This window comes from Apiospora aurea (genome assembly GCF_038362705.1).
Source record: "Apiospora aurea strain CBS 24483 chromosome Unknown utg000008l_segment0_segment0, whole genome shotgun sequence".
NCBI classification, from domain to species: Eukaryota; Fungi; Ascomycota; class Sordariomycetes; order Amphisphaeriales; family Apiosporaceae; genus Apiospora; species Apiospora aurea.
In genome coordinates this window covers 4,751,912-4,772,073 of record NW_027117395.1, presented here as the reverse complement: position 1 = coordinate 4,772,073, position 20,162 = coordinate 4,751,912, and the positions used below count along the sequence as shown (strand labels likewise).

At 55.1% G+C, this 20,162-nt stretch overlaps 7 protein-coding genes across 7 annotated transcripts; 3 read left to right on the top strand and 4 right to left on the bottom strand.

The window, feature by feature from the left end:
- Positions 1 to 27: 27 nt before the first annotated feature.
- PG986_012937 (uncharacterized protein) lies at positions 28 to 3,295 on the top strand (the record flags this gene model as incomplete). The annotated part of the gene is made up of 2 exons (XM_066849159.1): positions 28 to 1,132; positions 2,076 to 3,295. 2 exons carry the CDS (start codon positions 28 to 30, stop codon positions 3,293 to 3,295), a joined length of 2,325 nt encoding a protein of 774 aa, XP_066695855.1.
- Positions 3,296 to 4,402: 1,107 nt separating this feature from the next.
- Positions 4,403 to 5,965, bottom strand: PG986_012936 (uncharacterized protein; the record flags this gene model as incomplete). The annotated part of the gene is made up of 1 exon (XM_066849158.1): positions 4,403 to 5,965. The coding sequence occupies one exon, from the start codon at positions 5,963 to 5,965 to the stop codon at positions 4,403 to 4,405; it is 1,563 nt and encodes a 520-aa protein (XP_066695854.1).
- A 2,238-nt stretch (positions 5,966 to 8,203) lies between these two features.
- PG986_012935 (uncharacterized protein) lies at positions 8,204 to 9,151 on the top strand (the record flags this gene model as incomplete). The annotated part of the gene is made up of 1 exon (XM_066849157.1): positions 8,204 to 9,151. The coding sequence occupies one exon, from the start codon at positions 8,204 to 8,206 to the stop codon at positions 9,149 to 9,151; it is 948 nt and encodes a 315-aa protein (XP_066695853.1).
- Positions 9,152 to 10,378: 1,227 nt separating this feature from the next.
- PG986_012934 (acid phosphatase) lies at positions 10,379 to 11,459 on the top strand (the record flags this gene model as incomplete). The annotated part of the gene is made up of 3 exons (XM_066849156.1): positions 10,379 to 10,580; positions 10,675 to 10,957; positions 11,021 to 11,459. 3 exons carry the CDS (start codon positions 10,379 to 10,381, stop codon positions 11,457 to 11,459), a joined length of 924 nt encoding a protein of 307 aa, XP_066695852.1.
- A 263-nt stretch (positions 11,460 to 11,722) lies between these two features.
- PG986_012933 (amidase signature domain-containing protein) lies at positions 11,723 to 13,794 on the bottom strand (the record flags this gene model as incomplete). Its single annotated transcript, XM_066849155.1, has 6 exons — positions 11,723 to 11,841; positions 11,936 to 12,023; positions 12,125 to 13,012; positions 13,070 to 13,222; positions 13,281 to 13,403; positions 13,471 to 13,794. 6 exons carry the CDS (start codon positions 13,792 to 13,794, stop codon positions 11,723 to 11,725), a joined length of 1,695 nt encoding a protein of 564 aa, XP_066695851.1.
- A 716-nt stretch (positions 13,795 to 14,510) lies between these two features.
- PG986_012932 (major facilitator superfamily transporter) lies at positions 14,511 to 16,501 on the bottom strand (the record flags this gene model as incomplete). Its single annotated transcript, XM_066849154.1, has 7 exons — positions 14,511 to 14,750; positions 14,822 to 14,926; positions 14,988 to 15,761; positions 15,829 to 16,120; positions 16,179 to 16,249; positions 16,324 to 16,394; positions 16,459 to 16,501. 7 exons carry the CDS (start codon positions 16,499 to 16,501, stop codon positions 14,511 to 14,513), a joined length of 1,596 nt encoding a protein of 531 aa, XP_066695850.1.
- A 1,673-nt stretch (positions 16,502 to 18,174) lies between these two features.
- Positions 18,175 to 19,587, bottom strand: PG986_012931 (plasma membrane protein Pth11; the record flags this gene model as incomplete). The annotated part of the gene is made up of 5 exons (XM_066849153.1): positions 18,175 to 18,430; positions 18,492 to 18,587; positions 18,636 to 18,858; positions 19,127 to 19,191; positions 19,316 to 19,587. The coding sequence occupies 5 exons, from the start codon at positions 19,585 to 19,587 to the stop codon at positions 18,175 to 18,177; spliced, it is 912 nt and encodes a 303-aa protein (XP_066695849.1).
- Positions 19,588 to 20,162: the final 575 nt, after the last annotated feature.

Below are 20,162 nucleotides of genomic sequence, written 5' to 3'. Positions count from 1 at the left end.
TCCCGGGACAAAGACAATCTTCTCAAGATGGCTTCATTGGGCAAATTGAACACCTCGTTGATCCAGGGAGTGAATGAGAATACCCTCGCCTTGGCAAACCTGAACTTCGACTTCTCCCTTGTCAAAATCCAGGCACCGCCCGAATTCCAGCAAATCAGGCCCGCTCTGGCGGAGCCGCGACGACACAATGCCGAAGCTGGCACCTGTCACCAAACAGCACGGAAACTGGGCGCTCTCTTTGAGTCTCTCGTGCCACCCGTGCCGCGCGTTATTTCCGCCTACGGGCAGCGCGCCAGCGAGATCATGAAAAAGCCGGGTGCGAACCCCTCCGGCACGACAGAGCGACATGGTCCTTTCGCGGCCTTTGTGGGCGCCGATGCTACTGGCATTTGGGCCGCTGCGACGTCGGGGCAGGCTTCAATAGCTACTCATTTGCTCGCTTGTATGCTGGCCCGGACGTTCAGTGACCCTGCCAAAGCAGTGTCAGTCTGGGTGGAGCTTGTTCATGAGCGGAAACAGGAGATCATGGCTTATAACACTCGCCCAAAATTGAGCATGCCAGAGATTGCCGCTTTGAATGCCTCTATTCAACAAGTGACTCGCGAAGAGCTCCGGCTGTGGGATGCCAGCGCCAGGGCTTGGCTACAGACTGCAGATTCCGCCATGAGGAAAGAACACGTTCAATTGAAGCTGGTTATCAAAAACCTCAGCATTCCCGTCATGGCTGCCACTTCGCTCTACGCAAGTGTGACCAAGGCTTGGACCCAAGCACTTGTCGGCGTTGAGAGACTGATTGCCGGTGAGCCCCAGAGCGTCACGAGTGGCGCCATTCTTCTTGCCATATCGGCTTGGCACTTGTATCCCGACCTTCTCGTTTTCACCTCACAGACGACCAGTGTCACCTTCAGTGACTCCCTGCTGAGCCCATCAGGGGTGTTGACGGTGGGCATCACCAATGCTGCCGACGCAACAAACGGCAAGGAGGGCATCTATTGGTCGGTGGCGTTGTCGCACTATCGTCACTACGGACGCCCTATTAGGGCTGTCAGTGAAGTGGACGATAGGCTCACAATGGACGAGTTGTACGTCGTCATTCTAGGCGGTTTGCTCAGGTCGTGGGGCGAACCGCGCGGTAATTATGAACAAGCTTCCAAATGGTTTCTTGCTCTATGGAACTGCATAAACAAAGAGAAGGCCTCGCTTCCAGGACCCGCTTGGCTCAAACCATTGGCAAGTGCGAGTTCTAGGTTCCTGGAGGCAGAAAGGCAGGAACGCAAGGAACTACTATCCTTAATGGACTTTGGCTTTCGACGAGGCGCCGAATTTCTGGCCCCACGCACCCGGAAATCCGTCAACTTACCCTGGTTTGGACTTCGAAGCCCTCACATCGTGGAATCGCTTGGGCGGAGCTCCTCGAAAGATTGTGCGATTGAGTACCTACGTCAAACGGCTGCAGCATGCGAGCTCAATCCTTACAAGGCACTGATAACGATAGTAGGGGTAAATTCGGCGAATATGGGGTTCCAGCAGCACGATTATCATACTGCACTGCCAACCCAAGGAACTTGAGAAAGCCGGTTTGCTTGCCGAAGAAAACAATCGCAACTCGCCTTGTTCGTGTGATGGAACGGTATCAGTCTCTAATGGCCAAAGCTCTATAGAAGGAGCCTCCATATAACTAAAACATTGCAGTTGGAGGGGCTCGTTTCCACTGTAGGGTGATAAATCTTATGGTGTTCCATTGTCGCAAGACCCGAGCGATGTCTCCGGTCAGCTGTATAGTGATCCTATCACACTGGATGGTCTCGAAGCAACCATAGGAAGAGGACGGATAAAGAACCCACTACGGCGCGAGGATTCTCTGTTCGTCGCCGAAGAAACAGTAACAATATGATGGGCAACAATATTGCCACTAGAGCGTTTCTCTAAGTCGGATACGCACTTCGGGGCTGTTGTTGGTGAAGAGACCAATCGGTACAGTCTTTGGATTAACCACGAAGATCTTTACGTCCGACGGGTTAGTCAAACAATGGAAAAGCTGAGCCAGGGGAAATGGCAGCCCTTGATGGACTTAGAGGCGTCAAGGAAACGTCTCAAGAGCGGGATCAACCGCCACCTGCTATGGAAGTACCTCGAAGGTACACACTCGTATGGCGTCGGTGAGGATGCCAGGGCGGTTTTGAGTATGATGCATCGGGAACGAAGTTACTGGGAAGAAACCGTCAAGTTCTTGAGAAACCTCGCCGCGGCTTATGAGGTCTACAAGAAGCTGGAGGGTGCTACTATCTCATCAACTATTGCCACGCGAGGCATACATGACGCAGAATGGGGTCTCGCTATTTCAGAAGACTGCCTCACCCGGTCCAGTGTATTCAGTTGCATTGCAGCGATGGACACGGGTACGTTGAATCTGGATGCGAAGAGATTCGAGCATATCTTTGCCCTAGCTTCTGGCAACTCCATCTATATGTTGCGCCACTTCATCACAGGTCCTGCTGTGCAAGTGGCTCAGACCGACATTGTTCGTATTGTCGGTAACGTGGGGAGGGCTGGGGTCAGCCTGCTAATGGCGCCTGCTTCCGAGCCGCTCATGCGGCCGCTGAGCAACTCGCTGCGAGCTGTCATGTATGCAAACTTCGACGGCAAAAGGGAGAACAATTTCACAGGCACCTCGCTTCATCTTTCGTTCACCCCTCACGAGTTCCCTTTGGACTACGGCGTTTCCGGGATTATGGATCACCAAATATTCTATGTCGAATCGGTCATCTCCGTTCGCGACTCCGGCAAATGGGTTGCCGATCTGGACATCCTTCAAGCCCTGTACAGCGGAGCCCGACAGGTCCTGAAGATGCCCGAATGCGATATATTGAAGAAATCTCTCGATCATACAGATGACGAAAGGGAAACAGCGCTGGACTCATTCGTATCGATTGATACGTGGGAAGAGGTTCTAGATGATCCCCCGACGCATCCGTTGGTTCGGGCATGCGACGATTGGGCAGCTCGACTCGCAGTTCTCGCCGTCATTTCACAAAACTCTGCAACCGGTCCAAAGTTCGCTGCAGATGGGGATGAAGAGAGCGTGGCGAGCAACGAGGATGAAAACGATGACGAGGAACAAGAAGAAGAAGGAGAAGAAGGAGAGAAAGAAGAGCATGTCGCAGAGTCAAAACTCGTTCCAGTTCGTGTGGCTATACTGGAAAGCCGAGAGGATGTTTGTTGGGTTTGTATGCATAAACGGTTAGCCAAGAAGGGGTGGTTCTCATCTCAGGAGCCCCGTTATATTGTGGTGTAGATTGTTTGTTGGCAGGCAATCAGAAGACTAACATGAGTAATATCTACCTTGGTTCATTCTGTCAATGATATCGATTAGCAGAAATTTCACATCGGTCTGGACAAGCTTCAGCAAGATCAGATCTAAAGCCCACCGAGGTGACATGCGGCCCCTTTCACTCGTACACCAAGGCCCACTCTAGCGATGCCACGCAGAAACTCCGCGGGTTGGGGACGCGAGCCCACCTAATAAAGGTCGAACCTAGTCAAAAGGGCCGATGACATGATAGCCTAGATGAGCCTTGGCAAGGCGGACCACGCTCGATCCCGGAGGAATATGTGCGGAAGCCCTGTCACACATCTAGCAGAGGATATCTTATGACGTCTTCACCTGCGGCGCCACTGCGAGATCTGTAAGATCCCCAAGGGCGTTTGTGTGTGTGTGTGTGGTTGTCAGAGACACGGCGATCACCATAGAGTTTGACAGTCACGCCGATCAAGCGAATGGGTCAGGATAGTCGTCTGCAACATGATATATAAATGCCAGACGAAGCAAGTCTGCTTGCTGTACCATTTTCCAGGTACATGCTTTTGGTAGATATGTAGGTGTGTAAGGAACGTAAGAACAAACAACAAAAACGCGGGCATCATACTCGTTACGAACAAATAACATGCTGCGCGGCCACATAACACCGTGCATAATGTCAAAATAATAACCTTGTCCGTAAACCAAAAGAGATGATACCCCCAAACGCACAATAAACATTTTTTGATGTAGGTGGCATGCCAGGCCCGGCACGCCGTAGAGAGACGAGTGAGTGAGTGAGTGAGTGAGTGAGAGTTTGTGAGAGAGATGCGAGAGAAGAATGCGGCCAAAAATCAAACAACGCAGAAATGCAATAAATGTCTATGAGCTGATCCGAATGCAAAGTGGGTATCGATAAGTCGGGGTGATGTTTGGCGCTGCCATTACTGAGTCGGGGAGTGAGGATGGAGAGTGGAGAGATTGTCCCGTGGTCTTTGATTATTGTCCAATTTTGGTCCGGGGTGAGTGGTGACGAAGGACGATGACGATGACGAGGAAATGAAATGAAAACGAAAAAGTTCCGGGGGTGCCCGAACTTTGCATTTAGACCATGTCCTCGGTCGTCACGGTAGGCCGGTTCTTCCCCGGCGTCGGACTCGACATGCTGGGGTAGTTCGCATTCGTCGTCCCGGGCCTGCTCGTGGCGTGCTTGCTGCTGCCGCCGCCGGACGCGCCGTGCGCGGAGCCGGGCCGGCTCAGGCTGGCCTGCTCCTGGTGGGCGCTGCGCAGGGGCCGCTGGCGCAGGACGCGCTGGATGGACCCTTCGCTGCGGTCCATCCAGGTGTGGTAGTCGCTGCGCGAGTGCGGGAACAGCATGCGGTTGCTGCTGCTGGCGATCCACTCCTTGGCCTTGCGGCGGGGGCGGCAGGTGATGGCGTGCAGGTCCTCGACGATGTTGCCGCAGTAGAGCTCGAGCGGCAAATCGTTGACGTCGTTGCCGAAGGGGTTCTCGACCTCGCGGCCGATGAACAACAGACCGAGGATGATGTAGGCGGCCAGCATGTTGGCCGGCACCGTCACCCAGCCGAGGCGGGGCAGCAGCTGGAAGGGCAGGAGCAGGACGTAGACCCAGGTGATTTGCGAGATGGCGATGGAGTAGGCGATCGGGAGCGGGGTGTTGAGGACGCGTTCCGTGTTGACCATGCAGTCGTTGATGGCCGTGATGGCGGTCCAGGCGACCGTCTGAAGGCCGGGCGAGGGCAGGGTGGCCTCCTCGATCTTGTCGTCGATGTACGAGGCGAGGTAGCAGAGGATCTCGAGCGGGAGGTTGCCGAGCGGCACGCCCTCCTCGCGCGCTCTCTTGATGACCTTGCGCGGGTTGGACGTGGCAAAGTTGAGGCCGAGGCGCTCTCCGACGGCCTTGAAGAAGTTGGGCTCCTTGGGCTCGAAGACGCCCGACTCGGTGGCCGTCTTGCCGAGGGTGTCGAGGTGCTCGACCAGGTCCTGGAGGTCGTCGTAGTGCGTGTAGGGCTCGAAGCGGAGCTTGTGCTTGAGGGCGACGGCGTAGGCGACCAACAGGTTCAGGGCCGTCAGCTTTTCCAAGAGGGACTCCTTCTCCTCGCCGGGGCGGTTGCGCACGTGCAGCCAGATGACGCGGCCGAGGGTCTGGCAGTTGAGCGTGAGCTGGCCCCAGTAGCGGCGGCCCTCGGCGTAGCGCTCGTAGGCCGTCGAGCTGCGGAGCGAGAGGGCCGAGGCGACGACGAAACCGGTCACGGTGAGCAGGACGGAGTCGATGCCGAGGTCGAGATGGTCGACCCAGGGCAGCAGGGAGAGGCAGCAGACGAGCGTCGACCAGCCGCCGACGATGAGCATGGGGATCAGCATCTTGGGCATGATGCTGCCGTGCATCTGGAAGAAGACGGGCCACTTGGAGTGCTTGGCGATGTCGCGGGGGCCCTGGAAGTAGTCGTCGACCTCGAGCTTGGTGTTGCGGCGGCGGCTGTTGACGAAGGGGTTCGGCGTGTGTCGGTGTGTGTCCGAGCGGATCGACTCGGCTATCGTCCTCTCATCTGAATCCGACGCCGACCGATTCCGTCCTCCCGGCACATCGAGCGGCGACATGCCCATGTCCCTCGACGGGGACACGGGGTCTTCCCATTGCAACATGATGGGCAGTTGTGTTGAAGATTTGGACGGGGTTTTCTTTTTTTTCTTTCTCTTTCTCTTCTCTCTCTCTTTCTTTTTGTTTCTTTTCTCGATGTTGAATCCTTCGGGGGGCGTCCGAACAGCAAATGCGCGCAGCGTGAAGAGAGATGGCTCTGCTTCTTCTTGCGCCAAAATGTATATAAAACCGTACGTATAAAGGAATGACAGTAGTTGGACTACGAAAAACGGTGGAAAAGACGAAACATAAAAACACACCCAACTGAGTCCCGGGGAAAGGAAAGGGAAGAGAAACAAGGAAGCCGGAGGTTCGCAGAGGCCATATTTACGTACACGTTGATGCTTGCCCGCCTGGCTACCAACACTTTTTTTCCCCCCTTCCTTGCACGCACACGCACGGCGCGAACGAGACCACACCCTGACGACACACCCTGGGCACTAAAATTATCGTCGACTCATAGTCTGATGTAACCGCATGCGGCAATGCATGAAAAAAACAAGGTGCGGTTGGCCTGCGCGGGCTTCAGGCTGCTGGGTCGACCAGGGCTGGCACGACCGTTCTGGCGACCAGGGCACGGATTGTTTTTCGCATCATCACACTGGGAACCAACTCTTAACGAGTCAAAATATATCTCCATCGGTTACACATCACAATACCACTACCCTGCGACACACCCGCCCATGATGAGTTACTTTCCCGGCAGATGCGGCGAGCGACAACCCGACAACAGTCGAATCGCATGTCAACAAATGTGTGTTCGCGACAGAGAAACGGCAGTAAAACAATGCAACGTGTGGTAGCCGAGGTGGAGCGCCCGCGACGGGCGACTTTGTCCATCAATGCGTGAATCATCGCGGTGCAGGCAGGGCCAATCAGATCGATCCAAACCCATGTGTGCAGATCCATTCGGGCAGCCTGCACTTTGCTGCTAAACGGTCGGAAGCTGGCCCGCGGGGCTTGCGGGTGGAGCGGCTGGCCGGGGTGGGAGATTGGCTACCAGCAGAGAACTGGTTCCGTTGTTCGAGAATGCTGCTATTCTGGGTGCTGTCTGGGCACCTTCAATCAGCGGCAGCCCAATTGTCCTGTCACTCGAGATTTGACGTCGCAGAGTTTTCTCTCGTGAACCGTGCTACCCACAGACTAACCGCAGAAGCTGGGGAGGATAGGATAGGAGGTGCGATCCATTGATCCATTTGATGGGCTGGGCTGGGCCCGATCTCTAGAGAAGGTGGAAGAACAGAACTGCTCCATTTTTCTAATTGAAGGCCTAGAAGGCCTCCCACCATCTCGCATCGCCTCCAACCAAGCAATTGGGCTGGCTGGTGGACATGCACCAAGCTTTCTACTAGCAAACAGACTAGCCGCCTAAACACGACGACTCATTACGAACATCCCGAGAGACGCCATCACGGATTGTTTGGGCACTGAGTGGCCGGGTGCTTTAGCTTCCTGGCAACTCTGGCGACGGGATCCGCGGACCGTCATTTGCCGCAGAACAGTACAGTATGCTTTGTTGGGCTGCACCAGGTATGTGACTCTGTAACGCCTCGTCCATGGGGCCTTCCCAACGTAACGCCCACAGCACGCGCACATCTCAGGAACCCATCGGGCGTGATGATGGACAACCTCACCAGCGAGATCTTGACGGAGAAGATGCGGGCGCACATGCTCTGGAGGTCAAAAAGGCAAAAGGAAAAACATACAACACCGAGGATTCCCAGGTCGTCACCGACCCTAGTACTAATTCGGCTCTCTGCTGCTTATATATGGGAGAGCGGACGGGATCCCTAGTATTCAGCAGGATATGGTCGTATGTGCTGGTCAGTTGGCTTTTGACAGGCTATATACCAGGCTTGCTATCACCTACACGCCACTTGCCTGCCTCATCCTTCCTACCTTAGCCCTAAATGGTTTGTTCTCGTGAATAGCTGGTGAGGAACAAGTGTGATTGTCAAGTTCTTAGTACCACAATATGGCCTGCCTTGCCTGCCTTGCCTGCCTTGCCTGCCTTGCCTGCCTGCCTGCCTCCTTGCCTTCTACTTTCTTGCAGAACAATCAACAATATGCATCCAGTATGACAATGTCTTGACCATGTTTCTCATCTTTTGGTCCCACCTGCCCTCCCAATGTCATCTTTCTACATCCTACATCACAGGAAGCAACTGCCCTTGAAACAAGAAACACACCTTGCGACTGTTGCATCACTGACTTCCCCAGTTCGCACAACACCAGCCGTCACCATGCCGCCGGCAGCAGCTACAGGTCGCAAGCGCAGACGAGCCCAGCAAGATGACGGCGAGGACTCGTCTGGCGGGTCGACGCTTGCAGTCGTCTACGGTGGCTTGCCGACACCGCCACGCACCCGCGGCCGCCCGCGGAAGCCATCCAAGTTGTCTGGAGAAGACGACGAAGACACGCCCGGCGAGCTTGCTTTCCAGGTCACTCGCGAAGCTCTTGACATGTTGCGCGAGACCTTGGCGAAGCTGGAAGGTTTGATTAAGGATGGCTGCCAGGGATGTCCTGACAACCTGCGTACCTTGCAACTTGACGCAATGGCGATTCACAATGATATCATGGGTCTGCATTTGGATATGATCTCGGCCAAAGCAAGTGACGACAATATCGAGCGAGAAGCTCACTCATTCCAACGAAGATCGTTCAAGCTACACCAGGCTATCAACAAGATGCAGCCTCAGGATCCGAAGCCCAAGGTGGTAGCCGCCAAGATCAAGTCAGTATCTCTTGCCTTCCAGCTCCAGTTTCAGCGAACTGACCCTTCTATTATCAGGCACAAAGCAGGCACACGACGCCCACCCCGAGATTCTGACACAGTAACTGCACTTGAGAAAGTCGAGGTTGCGACTCAGACAGAAGCTGAGAATAAGGAACGCGCCGAGACAGTAGATCTGGCCGTTCAGACTAAGGATTTGGCGCCTTCATTCCCGGCGGTATCGGCCTCGCTTCGTGCAGAGCACAAGATCTCCAAGATCCCCCGGTTCTTCCTCGAGACCCTGAGCAGCAAACGATATGAAGAGTTCACAACCGAACAAGTCGCAAAGGCGTTTAAACTCGGATCGCGCCTTGCGGATTTTGTGCAAACCGACGTCTTCTTCAGCAAGGACTACTCCAACATCCATGGCGACCTCGTGGGCGACTTGTACAATAAGTACATCCAGCGTGAAGATTAGGATCCCTCGCGCGAGGAAGTAACGAAGAAGAAGTGGTTCGGAAACAGCAAGGAGCTGCGGTACGCCCACTATGCCCTGGAAGTGTTGGAAGTTTGGCGCGCTCAGCGTGATACTGAGGTCAGCGTTACGGCCACGACCAAGCCCTTGTATTGGGCCCTCGAGGCAACGCAGAAGCAAATCGCCTACGGAGTCCGCTGGATGCGATATCTGAAGGTCAAGGAGCCAGTCAGCGTGCTGGTCATATGTATGATCATGGAGAGTACGCGTAGAGGTTAATCGCTGCGGATATGCCGGAGGGGGAAATTGTATTTGCACTTGGACGCATGATTAGCACTGATTGTTTGGTGGACGATTTGTCGAGGGAACAAGAGGGAAGTCTTGTGGAAGATCTCGAGGGAACGAGAGGGAAATTTGCTTGTTATTGGTTGCAGTACACAAGTTATACAAGAAGGATCAGGATTAAGGCATAGCTTTTGGAACAATGAAACGGCCATATGAAGCAAACAATTGCGATATTCCAAGTTGATGAATGTGAGCCAGACGTGACGAGTCACATCGCCGAACTACTTGAGCACTGAAAGCAAGCAGGCATGTGTCGGATAGATCCGGCTTCTCTGGAGAACTAGGCTTGACAGTATGCATGCCGCGGAGTGGCTGCAGTCGGTACTTCGGCCATGCACCAGTAGCGCCCCCCGAATGCATAGGGCTATTTCGGTACACAATGCAATGCGACACGGCGCGGCTGAGACTGTCCCAAACCATGACCGAGAAAGCACGAAGATAGGCGAGAGGGGCGTCAGCTGGACTCCTGTCCGAGCCCCGAACTGCCACGATGCCAAAAGGAGGCGGTTGATTGGTTGGATATATATGCACCCTAGTCCACCCCCCTGGCGCATGGACGGCCCTGTCCCCGGTCACCAAGGGCCAACCCGGGCGCTGATGGCGGCCATGATGGCGTTTATTAGTGCATCGCCATCGGCTCTCGGGGAATTGTTCTAGAAGCGGCAGGTCGCAGTTCAAGTGGTTCAATCCGATTCTGTCAATCCCAAGCGGATCTGACGCTTTCAAAGCTTAAATGCATCCCCGTTTCCACTTCATTCTCCACGGGCTCTTTGTCACTGTCACTGTCACTGTCACTGTCACTGTCACTGTTGCCGTTTCTTGCGATCTGCGGTTAGGTACATCTTTTAGCCAGCCAACCTCTCAACCACAAGATCTGCAGCCAATATGGGCAACGGCCAGTCCACGTCCCTCGCCCCTGTCGCGCCGGGGCCGACCATGTACACCGCGACTGCCACCGCCTCCGTCGCGGCGGCCCGGGCCACGGCCCTGACGCTGAGCCCCACGAGCCACGTCCAGGGCAAGACGTTCGACCGCTTCGTGCAGATCTGGCTGGAGAACACCGATTTCGACATGGCTGCGGGCGACCGTGAGTGACTCCCCCCTCCACCCCTCGGCACGGCTGCATGCATGCATGTATGCATCCTAGTTCAAAGGCTAACTGTCGAGCACCCCTTTTCTAGCGAGCTTATCGTTTCTTGCCACACAGGGTGTCACGTTGACCAACTATCACGCCGTCACCCACCCTTCGCAGCCCAACTATGTGGCCGCGGCTGGTGGCAGCACCTTCAGGGTCATTGGCGACGGCTTCTACCGCATCGGCGCCGACACCAAGACCGTCGTCGACCTGCTGGATGGCAAGAATGTCAGCTGGGGCGTGTACCAGGAAGACATGCCCTACTCGGGCTTTGAGGGCAACTGGAAGAACCAGAAGAACGGCGCCAACGACTACGTCCGCAAGCACAAGTACGTTTTGTCCTGTCAAAATCTCCCGTTGCCAGTGTGGAGACAGCTAACCGATGCCCATAGCCCCTTAATGAGTTACGACTCCGTCACCTCGGACCCCAACCGCCTCGCCAAGTCCAAGAACCTGACCATGTTCTACTCGGACCTCGAGGCCGACAGGCTGCCGCAGTGGATGTTCATCACGCCCAACATGACGAGCGACGGGCACGACACGCCCGTCACAACGGCGGGGCTCTGGACGCGCAACTTCCTGACGCCGCTACTAGCAAACCCCAAGTTCAACACGGGCCGCACGCTCGTCGTCGTCACGTTTGACGAGACCGAGAGCTACCTGTCGAGCAACAAGGTCTTCACGCTGCTGCTCGGCGGCGCCGTCAAGGGCAAGGAGGGGACCAAGGTCGACACCAAGTTCAATCATTACAGCGGGCTCAAGACGGTGGAGGAGAACTGGGGGTTGGGAGACTTGGGGGAGAATGATGTTAGTGCGGTGGCTTACTTCTGAGTAATATGAATGATACCCGAGTGGAGTGGATGGTGGAGTAAGAGGTGTATGGATCCTATGATCAAACCCGAATGCCAAATGTATGACCATCACAAGAGTCATAGTTTTGAGGCAGACAGTTATTGTTGCAGTCCCCCAGTCACCTCACGTAGCGCGTGTCCGTCTACTAGAACCGGTAAAACTCATGTATGCTGTCATCGCCGACTCAACTCCTATTGATATATCTACTCATAAGCGCAGATTCAAGACATAAGACATAGTCCTTATGCGCCGTTCAGGACCTTGTCTATGATAGAAGCCGCATGCAAACACTCCTCGTCCTTGAATGTGGGCGTGATGACCTGTATCGAACAGGGCGCACCGTCTTGCAGTTCCGGGATATCTTATTTCGGACCATCGTTAGCCAAGACGTCCAAAAGCGAACCTCATGTCCTCGGATGGGTGGGCGGACGAAAGGTGGAGAGGGAAAGACTTACAGTCAGCATCAAACGCCGCATGGCCTTTCATGGGTGTCGGATCCAACCCCTTGGACGAGGAGCCGTAGGGGATGATGCAGGCCGGATACTATACAGAGTAAGGAATTCGCTGTTAGCAGTATTTCTTTTTCCGTTTCCCCAGGCCCAGCTCCCGAGTCAAATCGAAACGAAAAGGGGTGGTTGACTTACGTCCGCCACGTTCCAACTCGCCGTATAAACCGGCACTCCAAACGCATCATGCCGCACCGCCGTACTGATCGCCCCCGGCGCCAGCACCGCATCCAGCCCATGCTCGATCCAAGCCCTCCTCCAGCTGTCGCGGTACTCGCCCCTAAGCCGGTGCCACTCCGCGACCTTCTTCGCTCCGCTCCAATCCGCCGCTAGGGGCGGCGGGTTCGCCGCGCTGAACGGGTGCACGCCCACGGCGAGGGACTGAATCAGGGGCTCGCCGAACTCGGCCTCCATCGCCTCGTTCGTGGGCGCGCCCTCGAGCCCGAAGAAGGCGAAGGCGAGGCGGCCGCCTAGCGCTATGGAGCGGGTCGGGTCCGACGGGAGGTGGATGATGGTATGCCCCGCGGCTTCGAGTTTTTGGGCCGCGCTCTCGATGGTGCGATTCACCGGCGGGTGCAGCTTGAACTCGTCGTCCTCCGGCGCGATGCCGATGACCAACTTCTCTCCCTCGGCCTTGGCCGGGAGCGACCGCCAGGGCACATCAATAGCCGTCCCGTCGTACCCCCACGGCCCCCGCTGAAACACGACCTCCATAAACAGCCGCAGATCCGCCAGCGTGTTTGCCATGGGCCCCGCGGCCGGGGTTATGCCAGGCAGGTGGTTGCGCGGGAACGGGCACGCGTGCTGCCCCGCGAAGGGCACGCGGTCCGCCGTCGGCTTGAAGCCGTAGACGCCGCAGCAGACGGCGGGGATGCGGATCGAGCCCGCGATGTCGGTGCCCACCCCCAGGGGCGAGCCGCGGAACGCGAGCAGGGCGCCCTCGCCGCCGGTGGAGCCGCCGGCGTTGAGGGCGGTGCGGTGGGGGTTCAGGGTGCGGCCGAAGATGTTGTTTTCGGAGTCCGCAGTCTACACCATATATTGTCAGCAAACAAGTATCGACTTCGTCCTTGAAATCGGACTTACCATCATCGTCTGTGGGACGTTGGTTTTGCAATACAAGACCGCCCCCGCGTCCTGGAGCAGCTTCACCAAAGCCGATTCATCCTCGGGGACGGGCTGCCTCAGGTACTCGACGTACCCGACCGAGGCATAGCGCCCCTTGACCACGAACGAGTCCTATCATCCCGTTATTAGCTGAGCAGCCTTTCGCACAAGTATGGGAGAAGCCCCTCACCTTCATGCTGATGGGCAAGCCGTGCAGCGGCCCCCGGACTTTGCCGTTCTTCTCCAGATACTGATCGGCCTCCTTGGCCTTCTCAATCGCCTCGCTGAAGAAAATCTCCGTCAAGCAGGAAGTCTATACCCGCACGTGATTAGCAAGCCCCTATATCTGCAAGATCGTGTTGTAGAGGTATGTTCCCCACCAATTGCTGCGCCAGCGCCGCCCGCTTGCAAAACGCGACCGTGACCTCGACGGAGCTGAGCTCCCCCGCCGCCAGCTTCGGAAGCAGGTCCCGCGCCGTGTGGTTCTCGGTGATATCCAGCTCCCGCTCGGAGAGCAGGCCGGACTTCTTCGCGGCCTCCAGCTTGATCAGCCGGCCCTCGTCTGCTGTCCCGACGCCGCTCAGCTGGTCCAGCTTGGCCCGGGGCAGGCGCCATTCCGCCGGGATGTTGTTCAGCTGCTCCGCGGCATGCTCCTTGGCCACCACCTCCCAGGATGGGTGTCGGTCTTGGCCTGCATCGCCCATGATGTCCCGGAAATGTGGTGTTGGGGATGCGGGAGCGGTGAGCTACTCGGTATGTCTGCGGCTAGAGGCTAATAAAGACTCTGAGACAGTAGGTGTTGGCAATATCCCAAAAAGGTAAGACGACAAAAAGGAATTGTCAAAACCTAGGGGTAATGCGCTTGAAGAAACATATGTGTGTTTGGTACGGAACAATCCTCAACGACCCCCTAGAAAATGCTGCGCAGCCGGATCCGTGGCTATTTGCCGTTGGCGCGATTCCTCTAGCCGAGTGCCAGCTGCGGGCGGAGTTGGCTTGGGCTGAGCCATCACGCGGCCTTTCTTGGTACAGGGACAGGGTCCAGCTGTCCTTATCGGTTTGCATACTGTGGGGTAAGTCCAGGATGGGGACGGTGGAGATGGCTGCGTGACTAAGTCCCGACGCGTAGGCACACGAGTCTTGGCTGGGATTGTAGCTGATAATGGAAAGCTGTATACGACGGACCTCGTGATTGATGTCTATATCAGAAAGCGATATGGTTTCAGTCTATTTATGCTTTGCATTGATTTCCAGTATTAGTATGGTGTTAACAACCCTGTCTTGGCTATGCCATAACACTGCCCTGACCCCTGACTCCTGATTTGCACCCAGAATCCCGTCCGATAATTTCCCCCTCGCTAAACTCACATGAGTCGGCGCGAGTCTCTATCTCTAGTGACCTTCCCGAAACAAGACCCTATTAATGAGAATTGATCTTCTCGACGACCCGATAGTACCGCGGTCCAAGCGCGGTCCGGATCCGCTTGCCCCAGACGATCAGGGGCAGGTGCAGAAGCCCGATCACCAGCGAGATGCACCCGGCCGTGACGTACATGTACTGGACGCCCATGGTGGCCATCCAGGGCGTCAGCGCGACGGGCACGACGATGGAGAAGGCGTTGCGGAAGAAGGCCACGAGCACGAATGCTTCGGCGACCAGCTATGGGCATTGTTAGCCAGAACACGGAGGGTAAAGAAAGCCGTGGCACTGGTTGGAGAGGTTGCACTTACGTCGCGGTAGGTGTCAATCACCAGAGTAAAGGCGATATCTCCGTAAGAGCCAAGGCCGAAGGCGAAAAAGGCACCACCGATGCTTGGGTAGATCCAATGCATACCCTACAAGTAGTCCGTATGAGTAAAATGCTCTCCTTAAAAGGGGTAGTGGATTGGGACAAACCTGGCCTGCCGTGACACCAAACATGCATAACCCTCCCGCCATAAACAGCGTAGGCGGCATCAAGATCCAAAGCCGCATCTCAGGCTCAAAGATACCTCCATTGCGTCTAGCGAACCGCTTTATGGACCAATCCGAGATGGGACCTCCGTACAGCGCACCAAAGACATTACCGACGAGGGGCCCAAGCGACATGTTGCCGACGCCTTGCGTGGTGAACAGGTACGGCGGCGCCGAGAAGATGACGGACGTCGACGTGAGCAACAGCACGAGCCAGCAGATCCCGGACGCGAACTGCAGCGCGGTGAACAGGATGTGCGGGAACGAGACGGCGGACAGCGGGGCCAGGGTCAGCCGCCAGATCGGCTCCGAGGTGGGCGTCAGGAATCGCATGCGCTTCGCGTAGGAGTTGGGGACGGGGTTGACGTCGCCCATGGTATGCGACGCGACGCGGTTCAGGTCCTCGTCGACGTCGTCTTTCTTGTCCTGGGCCGATGTGCCGTCCTCCGCCGCGGGGTATTTCGCTCCGTCCATGGAGGTTTCCCGAATGCTGCTGCCACTGGCAGTCCGGGTGTACTTGGTCTCTTCGAACGCGAAGATGTAGACGAAGGTCAAGATGGTGAAGGCGATGGCTAGGGCGTAGTAGGACCACCGCCAGCCCTGAGCAGCGGCCTGTGCCCCGGCGGCCATCGGGGTCAGGAAGCTTCCGATCATGACCGCGACGAAGTAGCATGCATTGGCCCGGGCTCTCTGGTGGACGAAGAACAAGTCCGAGATCTGGGGTGAACGCATCAGTACTTCATGTCCAATTGACAACACAGTCTTCTCTCGGAAGAACACTCACCGTCATCTGCACCGTCGTCTCATTCACCGCGCCCGCGAGACCGGTGAACAGGTTGGTGAGGATGACCTCGGCGTAAGTGTTCATGCGCGCCGTCCACCAGGTGACGGCGGCGAGGACCACGATTGACACCACATAGACCGGTCGGCGGCCGTACTTGACGGCAAAGGGGACGAAGAAGATGCACCCGGTCGCTAGGCCGGCTAGCTGGACCGAGTTGCCGTTGCTGAGCTGCGGGATGGTGAGGTCCAGATCCCGCGAGATCTGCTGCCAGAAGACCGTTTGAATCGTGACCCTGACGAATGATTCAGATGAAAATCCACCGCAAAGGGCTTTGCGACGACTCGGCTTACAGTGTAAACGCGGCAATTGTCATACCGGTAGCCAGCCCGAAGTTGACGGCCTTACGCCATGCTGGCCAATTCTGCGCGCGACAATGTCCATGTTAGAGCCCGTGCTCCTGTTTGCAAGCAGCCTTCGCAGATTCGTCGGACGTACCAGTGGCTCGTTCGGGTCGCTCGTCGGGCGCGGCCAAAGCTGGACCTCGGATTGATCGAGCGCGGTCGTGACTGACCATAGTATCTGGTTAGAAATGCAGACTGGGGGCAATGAATCGGATCGGTGGTCCCTTACATTCGACCAGATTGATGGTTCCAGGGGGCTGCGTTTGGGCCATCTTGACGGAAGGTTCTGGTGGCAAAGCGAGCTTACCAAGTGAATGAGACGCGGTTTGCTGGGGCCAAGACAAGGTCTCAATCAATGCGGTCGCTGCGTTCAAGTCATTCTCCAAATGTCAGTGAACAAGAGAAACGACGAGATGATGGGAAAAGCTGTCTGCCAAAAGCGACTATTTTGTTTATCGCGACAGAAACATATGGGAAACTGGCCGGTCTTTTGGGTAGGGCGTGCGAGTCGACCTGGTGCTTCATCGAATCTTTGCCCATGCGACGTTATCAGGGCCGAATCTGCAAACTGGCCAGGGGCCTAGCTGCACGAGCTATCGCGTCCAGCGCGTGGACACTGGTGATAGCCAGGGTTGCAAGGAAGGACGGGTACAGCAGCTGCCGCTGCAACTGCATTACCCCAAAACCTCTCCAGTTTATGCGGGGGAAGACGAGGCAACACCAACTGCCGGTTTGGTCTTCCAATTGTGACAAAACAAAACGTGGGCATTTATTTGTTGGTTGCCTTGGACGGGAAAAGAGCTGCGTGCAGCCAACTGCATCTGGCTGGAGATAGGCCCAGCGATGCGTCCCAAGTCCGGTAGCGCCGCTTGGCTCAAGAGTAGCTAAGAAGCATAACCCAGTCTGGGGTTGGGGTTCACCACTAGCTGTGTGCCTGACTTCAGCTCCTCCTGCTCTTCGTTCCGGCATTGCTTTCACTAATAAAAATCAGGGCATTGCCTTTTCGCAGCGAGTTTGGACAAGCATTTCGAACGAAGAGACGCGGGAGTGGCTGAGTGCAAGGTTGCTGGCCGAGGAGCCTGGTCGGGGGAACCGTCCGGTTTTGGATCTACTCCAGCTAGGCGCAATTAAAGTTCAATAGGGGGCCCAACCAGAATCCAACTACAGTAGCACCATCCCAGGCCTATGTCCGAGCACCAGCCTGGTTCGGGCAGCCCGTTTGGCCAAGACTTTTGCAAGCAGGGATCATGCTTATCTACGATGATCGTATCCCTCGAGTAGATTAGCCGGGGAATGCAAAGTTTATGTCTCAGGAAAAGGCATAAAAGCTGGGCATATATAACCGGAGTCATTTCTTGCTATTCCATCTGGCGATGGGCACGAACTTAACCGACCGGCAGATATAGTCGCGATGGCACGCGGTGCAACCTCACGGGCAAAAGACTGATACACCCGAGATTTTCGCCGTTCGGCGCATTGATCAAATCATCACGAGCGCTGTATTTGGGCATGTTGCGGCCAACTAAAGTCCGCAATGAACCAAGCTTGAACAACCTGACCCGAATGTCCCCTTGGAGCAATTTTGCAGCCTCCAGGAATTGAGGTGGAACTCGAAACGACTAGAACAGAAGACAAAGAACAGGAGCGCTCAAATGACCTTGCCCGACATTTGAAGCCACCAGGAGCCTTTCCGGAAGATGACATAAGTATCTCGATCTAGGGGTGGGAAAGAGTCAAATCTCCAGCTTATATGCCCTGAGCGATTGCGAATTGCGTACGCCTCTATATCGTCGCATGACGCATACACGGGCCGGAGATAGGCAGTGTGGCGGGAAAAGTCTCAAAGTCTTCGTCCCATTCAATCAACAAAAACATTCATTACACCCACTCAATCTGGGTATGTTGTGCGATCCCTATAACTTGGAAAGGTAGCTGCAACTTCCAATCAATAGACTTCCTGATCCTGAACTCGCTTGTTGGTATTGGAGGCATCTGCAGAGGCTTGTCTGTCGAGAGAGCTGCTGGAGTTATCTTCGTGGACATTGTGGTTCGTGTTCTTCACCTCTAACGAAGATCTCTTCGCAAGGGAGATAAGTGACTGAAGACCCTTGTAAAGTCTGGTATCTGAAATGTTGATCTTCCAGAAACCTGCCAACGAAGGCATACATGCTACAATAATCGTAGCATATATCTCAGACTCGCTGGATAACAGTCCATTAGTAATGTACTGGTGACAGTTATCGTTGCCATTGGCTGGCTTACATGAGTATTTGTGTCTGGGCACCAGCCCAAGAGATGTCAAAACCTTGTATTATCCGTTCTCGATAGTATAAAGTTATGGCGCTGCATACCAAAGCCCTATATCGGAGTTAGTCGGCCCTGATAGCTTCTAGGAGTGTCACTTACAGGAAACCTGTCATGAAAATACCGCACACGGCAACCTTCCTCTTGAGAGGCATCTGTAGCTTGATGACCACTGGAATGGGAAGGGCAAAAATGCCAATATCAGCTAGAATGTTGGCTCCTGCCTGGACAAGTCCCGGGGTGGCTAGGTTGTTGCAGTTGGAAAGTACACGTAGGTCCCATGGTTGGCCAGGATGGGGCATGCAGTGGTAAAAGCAAAGATGGACTGCCCGCTGTTAGCCGATGCCAGGATCTGTTACAGTCTTAGACATACCTGACATTCAGTAGCTCCCAAATAGCAGCGCTAGTCCAATGTAAATACTGTATCTCAACCAACGCACCGGATTGAACATGCGATGATAAAGAAGCAGTATTGATGCCTTGGAGAACAACAGCATGGGTCCGTACATCAAACTTGTCACGAACAAGCGCTGGGAAAATCCACCAATCAGACCACAATCAACAGATTTGGGGAAGTGAGCCTATCTTCATACCTTGAGGTAAAGCGTATCCAAAAAGCTCATTGGCGTATCCCATGCATGTCTTGTGAGATCTCCCACTGGCAATTAGGTTACTAAGGCGTGTCAAGTAAGCTTGAGAAGGCCAGACTGGAACTTACTGCTAGCAGCAGTCCCTGTATAGACACTACCAAGGGCAAACGCAATCATAACGAAAACTATAACATTGTCAGCAAAACCAGTGCAGCGAGACTCGTAAGTAGGTGAGGATGCAACATGCCATCGTCCAGGGCAAGAGAACGAGGTGCTCGGCGGCAGGCTAGCAATCGCACGACAATGAGCGCAAGCGCAATCAGTCCGAATGTAATCCCAACTGCTTGCACAGTGGCCTCGAGCGACGGGGGATCGACATAGTTGGGTGGACTACCATCCGGGTTTTCTTGTAGTGGGATTGTCGACAAATCAAGCCCTGTCAAGTCCGCTGTTAGGCTAGACATGGCGAGGGACGACAGTGCAATTGTAGGGAAAGCGAAGTCGAAGCCAACAACGTTTGGTATTTTGAGATACAGGAGAGCCGACAACGTAGTCTCTTGAACATTAATGAGTAAAGAGAAAACGCTAGTTTGACTCGATCCTTCGCTGATGGAAAAATCTTGTATCAAGAGTTGAACTGTTTAGTGTTGGTCTTTCGTTTTACTGGAGTGGCTTGGTATTATTGGATGGGCACCTGCAAAGAACAAGGATCTACATACCGGGTGTTTATAATTAGAAATATTTTCCCACTCTTTAACGCCACCCCCCTAGACCTCCTTTTCCAACCATCCCGGCCCGTACACCATTATCTCCTGCAGCTTTCCCTTGCTCTTACTGAATCGTCACATTGCCGGACTCCAACATCCGCAAAAATACCCAGTTGTAAAGTACAATCGCCACCAACATCGAAACAAGACTTGGTCGTACAATGTGTCATGTAGGACTTTCGTCCCTAGCTGCGAACCGCTGCCTTACTGCAGCCAAATATCAAGGCAGTGACGTCAGGCGCCAGTTTTGTTGGGACCTAGTCGCCTGATAA